This window comes from Sinocyclocheilus anshuiensis, unplaced genomic scaffold (assembly GCF_001515605.1).
Source record: "Sinocyclocheilus anshuiensis isolate Anshui unplaced genomic scaffold, SAMN03320099.WGS_v1.1 scaffold723, whole genome shotgun sequence".
NCBI lineage: Eukaryota > Metazoa > Chordata > Actinopteri > Cypriniformes > Cyprinidae > Sinocyclocheilus > Sinocyclocheilus anshuiensis.
The window spans coordinates 596,753-604,261 of NW_015551048.1; the positions used below are offsets into that span (position 1 = coordinate 596,753).

General features: G+C 38.9%; 1 protein-coding gene across 1 annotated transcript; it reads right to left on the bottom strand.

Annotated features, from left to right (window-relative positions):
* Nucleotides 1–4,437: 4,437 nt before the first annotated feature.
* On the bottom strand, nt 4,438–7,509 carry LOC107661898 (probable G-protein coupled receptor 158). Its single transcript, XM_016451687.1, has 3 exons — nt 7,408–7,509; nt 7,149–7,295; nt 4,438–6,220 (listed from the first exon to the last, which is right to left on the bottom strand). The coding sequence occupies exons 1-3, from the start codon at nt 7,477–7,479 to the stop codon at nt 4,484–4,486; spliced, it is 1,956 nt and encodes a 651-aa protein (XP_016307173.1). The 5' UTR covers nt 7,480–7,509; the 3' UTR covers nt 4,438–4,483.

The following is a 7,509-nucleotide window of genomic DNA, read 5'->3' on the forward strand; positions in this document are numbered from 1 at the left end:
CCACAGGGAGGCAGTCTTACTATTTGATTTAACTCGACACAAACCGTACTTACCTCGTTTTGTTCACACCCCTCAGCTTATCAAACAAAGATTTCATATGTGTTTTGCACACTGTCTTCTGCTTCTCATTTCCATGCACGCATGGGTGTATTCGGGCTTGGGTCTCTTTTGTGAACTGGGTAATGTTGATCAGTGACAAAATAACCAGCTAATATGTGTAATGTGTTATGTGCTTCTCAAAATGATTACAAAAGGAGATGCTGTGTTTGATATTGGGTTGCTGTACTTTTGATTATTTGCTTTTGCAGCCTTTTTGTGATGGCCTAGAAAAAAACGGACTATACTGTATTTCTTAATTCAAATAGGTGCTTAGGACAGCTAAAGATAAATATTGAAAAAAGCAACTTTTGAATGGGCTTTTCCACATAAGAGATTTTGTGGCTTTATATGAATCCTAGAAATTGGCTTTAAAACATTATTTTAGGGTGATTATTTCCCTTGATATATTTTAAAGGAATAGTTCTTCATTAAGATGTTTTTAAATGTAACTTTCCAACTTGTGAAAAATTTCAAATATGTTTATATATATATATATATATATATATATATATATATATATATATATTTGTTTATGGATGTGTGTGTTCCACTCCCATGTGTGTGAGTGTGGGCCACATTGAGAATATATTGTAGGCTCACGCATTCATTTATGTGTATGTATGATCTGCATTGTGTTGGTTTATTGATTTTTATTGGAAAAATAAAAAAAATGCTTTGAATGTTAGTATTTCCCATTCATTTCCTTCATTTCCTATGGGTACCCATTTTTGGGCACGAATGACAAATTAAGGATTTTTTTTTTCTCAAACACTTAGGAAACTATTTTAAAAAACAAAACAAAACAAAATGATTTTGCCCAAATTTGTCCCGAATGACTGAGGGTTAAACCATATTGATACATATTTTTGTTATATATATATATATATATATATATATATATATATATATATACAACCTAGCTTTATTATGTTTTTCTCCACTCGCAGAAGCGCTGCAGGTGCGTGATGTGATATGACCATGTGAATCCTCAGTGAGCAAGTGATGCAATGCTAAATTTCTCCAAATCTGTTTTTCTTCGGTAGACATAAAGCAAACCCAAGAGAAGTAATCCATTGGGGACTACTTAAAAACTTCATCATAAGTGTATGATGAGGATCATGAGGCCAGTAAATCGGAACACAATATGTTTATTGCAGGAAGTATTGTATGTACATGCTATCACAAAGAAGCAGACAATATCTATTTACAGTAGAAATGTTCCCATTTGGATTGCTATTGAGCATAACAACTGCATAATACTGAAGTTAGGAATGTAACTTTGCATTGAGATATTCAATAGACACACAACACTCCTGCTGATTTGGAATTTCATGTGCAGTTAAAAGACAGACCTACTCACTGTCATGCAAGAGCCAATGTGACTTTGTATACATTGATGCAACAATCATCAATAGGGTGACATCACTAATTATGCTTTAAGACAGTAGTTGATACTAATACAAATCACAACAGAACAGAAGGGGTTCGGTAAAACGGAAACAAAAAACAATACTGTACCAGGAACAATGCAACAGAGAAGTGTGCCCATGCAGTGATCAAAGAAATGCTTTGAACTGTAATTCTCTGTCAATATTCAACATAGATTAAAAAAAAAGTAGCTTGGTTTACTCGCATTCATGCAGTTTACTGATACAAATGTTTTACAAAGAATGATGAAACAACTGATTTACATTGCAACCTGCTGGTGTACAGTTTACCATTCATTGGGTCTCTTTTAAATTAAATTGTTAATTAAACAAATTAATGTTTAAAACATTGTAGACCATGTCTAAAATAGTACCCACGAATATGAAAAATGTCCCTAAATATATTTGGTAAATTGAAGGTTTTTAAGGGATATATTTTTCAAAGACAGATCTTATTTATTCATCACTTACACTTCAAGTGGGCATGAGGTGAATGTTGTTTTTCATAAAAGTTTTAAAGAAATGTTTTTATATATTTTTGCAGTTTACAATTAATTAAAAAATTTAGACAAGAATAGGGTAAAATGAGCCTCCTATTCAGGGGCGTAACCATCATTTCAGAAGTGAGGGGGACAGAAATGTTATATATATATTTAAAAAAAAAAAAATTGATCCAAATCCTCGTACGACTTTCTGCGCGAGAGCGCCTACGGCTTCGAGAATGAATGAAACATACACTGCACGGAATGTTTAGAGTTCTGCGATGTTCATCTCGCCTTATTCTGGGTGCGAATAAAACATCAGATCATGCACAGACTATCCTGTCTCTTTGAATTTAAATATATATTTATTCGCACCGGCTCTTGGAAACCTCTATGCGAACACACTTGCCCGAAAAAGTGCGGGGGACGAATTTACGTGATATTAAAAGTGGGGGGGACACGTCCCCCGCGTCCCCCGCGTAATCTACGCCCCTGCTCCTATTAACTGCTATTATAAGAAAACATTTATAGCATTTCTTACGAGCTCAACTTTCCCGCAAGTAATTTTCCCCACCACCATTTAAAAAAAAAAAGGGCTATATGCTATGTTTTAGTTGTATTATTTAGCCAAATCATTGATATACCGTTACATCTATCAAGTCACCAACATAATATACAGCAGAGACTGGAGATAGTTGTCACATGGAAACATTACAACAGCTATATTTTAAATGTTACACAAAATATTGTTTTCTGTTAGTTTTAAAAAACGCCAGTTTTAAATACCTATAGTTCAAATCGACTTACCTTTTTCCTGGGCAACAACAGTGGAAATCTGTGCAGTTTCCTAGATACAGGATGTGTCTCATCTTACCCCACTCTCTCTAACTGTGCCTTGTGAAGGTCTTCAAACCCCCAAAACAAATTCTCTTATTTACTGATTTGAAAAACTGCAGTATTCATTTCCAGAAAGGTTTGTGAGAAAAAATTATGAACTAATTCGTCAAAGAGATTTGACGGGGGTTGAACATTGCATTGCCTGAACACTTCCTGATAACTGAAACAGAAGTGCCACTGGGACATCCACTGTGTTATGTTTTTGGCCTTCAGAATTTTTAAAGGAAATAATAAAATATAATGAAAGAAATGTCACATAAAAATATTTAAATAATTACATAAAATATCAAGCTTGAAACTGAAAATGAGAGGGGTTTGAATACTTTTGCAAGGCACTATATTTTTATTTCAGTTGGAAGTCATATCCATTTTATTTCAACTGGAAGCCAGTTTTTGTGGATGAAACTTTTACATTTTACATTAACAAGAATTGAAAACTTCTGAAAAAAGTGTTTTACTTGGTATATATGGAAACTTATTGAAACCTTAAAGCAAATAAGTGTGAAAATAAGGCTAAAGGCCCATTCACACCAAGGATGGCAACTATAAATGTAAAGTTTTAATAATTGTTCTAAATATATGAAAATAGCAAAGTCCACACCACAGCAATATCGCTTTTAGAATGATGTTTTTTCAGCTGATGAATAATAAAATAACATTGACAGCCAAAATGAATCCACCCAACTTCAAGGAGCATTTAAAGTGGCAGACGATATAACTGCAGCACACATTATTGTCTGTTGTTGGTGTGGAAGCTAGTTATCATTACAGTTAGCTTTCTTGGTTTGAACGGGCCTTAAAGGGGTGTGGTTTACTGGGGTTTTTTTCTAGGATTGATTGTGTTTATGGGGTGCAGTCTAACGTGTTAATGCTTAGTTTTTTAAAAAACACATTATTTTTCTCATAATTTACCTTTATTCCACACCGCACTGTCCCTTATCTGAAAAACGCACTGATCATTTCCTTCTTTTAGATCACTTCTCTCCCTCAGAAATAGGCGATGGGCTCTGATTGGTTAGCTAGCCCAGTGTGTTGTGATTGGCTAAACCGCCTCTAGTGCGCGTCTAAAGGTCCCGCCCCTCACCTCAGCGGCATGTGCTCTGGTTGTATTGTAAACAACGGCGTCGTTAATATCGCTTATCAGTTTGAGCCCGGTTGAGAAGCAGAGGATGAACAGGATTGAGAACCGCTGCTTTACAACATTGATTTTGAAACATGTGAATCCATTAGAATCGTTAGAAGACAGAATTGCGATTCATATATGAATCGATTTTTATGTGCACCTCTATTTTTCTCTTCCTCTTCTCTAAAGCAGCGCAGCATGGCCTCGCCCCCTTTGCTGCCTTTTTCCCAAGGGCGGGATTTATCTGGGTTTGTGATGTCACGAACCCGGGAAGTAACTTCTTGTAGTCCCTACCAGCCATTTTTGTAGGCATTAAACTGCCAGAATTTAAAAATATATTTTTAAAGCAACATTACACATTAACTAATGTTAAAAAAGTGAAATCGCAATGAACCACCCCTTTAACTTTCATCTTAGAAACCCTACTGGAGTGGTCTAATTTTGTGATTGCTGTGTCATGCACTTTTCCCTGACAGCTTCTCATCAAAGTCCCATGGACAAACTTCAGCCATGTTGAGGTAAGTGGAGGGTGTTCGAGTTGTGTGGTTCTCAGTCGTTGCAGGCTGTTTATCATTTGAGGTAGCACTTGGCAATACCTCTGTCTCCCAGGGGCAAACGTCAGCATGCTTACTGATGGCGGAGTCTCTAGTAGAGCTCCTCCTCCTTCCAGATGCCACTGTGGCAACTTGGTCTCCCTCTGATGATTGGCTTGTGCGACGCTTCTCGGAGGGTTTACTTGAGGAGCTTCTCCGCTCCTTACTCTTGGACGTTCGTTTGTCATCTTCTTTATCCTTAGCTTTGTCTTTGGAGGAGCAGGGTCCTTTTCTTTTCGAGCAAGAATCTCTTCTCTTTGAATGATGTGTGGGGTTGCAAGTCTTGTCCTGGTTGGGGGACAGAGGGGGATCGTAATCCCAAGAGCAGATATCCACCATGAGAGCTGGAGGCTGCAAAAGGCTTCCTGTGGACTTGGAGATGTCTGAGAGGATGATCTTGGGCTTTCCATCCGTGGGAGTGACACTTTTCTTGCGGCTTGTTCTCTCGGGGGACAGTCCTACAGGCTCCATTTGTTGCACCGGTAGATCCTCGAAGTTCCACGGACTTGTGTCTTTGTGGGCATTGAGGTTAAGAGGTGATTTGGGTTTCCTCCCTTCATCCCTGTCCCCAGTCTTATCTCTGGAGCGGCGCCGGTTTGACGGAGATTGGCCTAACCCTTTTTGTTTGTGTTGAGACTTGTGTCCACTTTTTGCACTGCTCCCATGGATCGTATTAGTTTCGGTGGGAGCAATGGAAACATGCTTCTGGGACTTGCCCTCCGTTGGAGTGGGTAACTCCTCCACTTCCCAAGGGCACACCTCAGAGAGGTCGTACAGGTCCTTGCCCTTCCCTGGTTCTGAACAAATGGAGGGCTGACTGCCACTCACTTGCTGCTTCATGATGCCCATCTTACTAGGCGTTTTGGTGTACTCAACCGTCTGGCTGATGATCATTTTTGGTAAACACTCAGGGGATTCGTCGACTTCCGAAAGTGCCGTGCTGTCCCTTGCTTTGAGACCCTTTTTACTGGCATCTTCCACACTGTGGGTCTTCCCAGCAATCCCCAGTGTCCTTTCTCTGGCGCTAGCAATGACAGACAGTGACTTCTGTAACATCGAGGTTCGAAGATGTACAGGCTTTTTTTCTGCTGCTAGGTTATGTGCACTGGCGGACTTGCACACTAAGGGCACTGACTCGGTAGATTCAGCTAACTCGACCTTTGGCTCCTCAGGGTTCTTCTTGTTGGACCTCCGGCCCATCAAGGTGTCAAGCAGAGAAGTCTCAGTAGTAGAGTTCTCCATTTTATCTTCATGCACTCCATTGGTTTCCCCATCTTGTTCATGCGTATGGTCATAGCTGTGAGATCTCTTCAATGAGAACATCTTGCTCTTTAACGATTCTTCCCTTGACTTCCCAGAGTGAGACGGGTCAAATGGGTTTCTTCTCAGAGTGCCTCTGTTACTCCCATGGTCACTTGCGTCTCGATCTTCCCGGCTGTATTGTCGACTCACTGTCTCGGGTATTTCTGTGATACGGCGCATTAGTGTCCGTCCAAGTCCTCTCTTGGAACTGCGTTTTTTCTGTAAGTGAGGGTTATTGGCCAGCATCTTCTTTCTTTTATAGATCTCCAGTTGGGCATAGAGTTTCTTGAGCTCCTCCTGATAAAGGCAAAGAACACATAAAACTGACACATAAAACATAGTTAAGGTTTTCACTCTTGTAGAAGAACCAAACTCAGACACCTCTAGTCTAAACTGACCAAAATATGAATTAAGTGAAAAAGAACCCAATTTTCTCCGTTAAGTGTTTTCGCAAGTAGATTGTGAAGAGTGAAGTGAATATAGTAAAGAAGGAAGACGGGATTGGAAAGGACCAAAAGCTGGGATTTGAACTCCAGTTGCCAGAAGCACAACTGCACTAAATGCCAGGGCACTGGCCAAGAGGCTATTGTTTTTTGACATTAAAGTGAACTCAGATCATATTTTGCTTGTGATCTGGTCTCCATCGATAATTTAGAGATCTGGGAATCAACACACAATGGAAAGTTCTTGATTACTGGATACATATTTTACAGAGAGATGGAACTCATAAAGAATAAGTATTCAATATTAATACTAAGCAGTTCAATATTAATAATCACTATTCCATTACCATGGGAACTCTATAATTTACTCATGCTGTCATCTCAATAAGACTGGAATAAAAATGAACACTGCCCCTGTCGTGCTCATCATCATTACCTTTTTTACAGGTAACCTATGATGGCTAAAATTATTTGTAATATTCAGAGCTATGCTAAGAATTTCCTTCTAAGAAGTACAGTTTTCTCAAGTTCAAGGTAAGTTGGAGCTTCAAATTCTTGCAAACTGCTATTAAATCCCTAAAATGCACCTAGTCTGAAACATGATAAGAGTACTTAAACAAAACGCAGAGATATCACTAACAAGACTGTTCACTGAAATTTAAACAGAAATCTAAATGAGATTCTTAATCAACACTAGACGATTTTGAACAATGTGGTCAGATTTTTAGGATATTGTTTAGGAGATTGTCTAAACGTTCAGAGAACCAGTGAAGATGTCTTACCCTAATGTCCTCGGGATCCAGACTGTGCTCACTCCAGGCAGATGTTATGCTGCTGTTCAGGCAGGAGCCTGAGTGACCCATATCCAACTCCTCTTCATAAGCCTCTGTGGCTATATCCTCCCGTGTATGAGTTCCAGTAAACAAGAACTGCAGTGAAGGACGAAACAATCTATGAACCTTTCTCAAAAACACGACTGTGTTAATCTTCATAAGTTGTTTGCAGACATTCTATAGATTTAATGACAAGGATAATAATCACCTTTGGAATGAGAAGCAATCCCAGAGTAACCGTCACTGTCAGGTGCGTGTGGACGAAAAATAACATTAGCATCCAATCTGGATGCAGCCCAGTGCTGAGAGA

Bases quoted from the DNA above. Each gene is read 5' to 3' on its own strand.
- LOC107661898 (XM_016451687.1), bottom strand. From the start codon at position 7,479: ATGCTAATGTTATTTTTCGTCCACACGCACCTGACAGTGACGGTTACT. The intron at 7,296-7,407 runs GTGATTATTATC...CCTTCACTGCAG, and splicing joins GATTGCTTCTCATTCCAAAG to TTCTTGTTTACTGGAACTCA. The intron at 6,221-7,148 runs GTAAGACATCTT...TGCCTTTATCAG, and splicing joins TGGATCCCGAGGACATTAGG to GAGGAGCTCAAGAAACTCTA.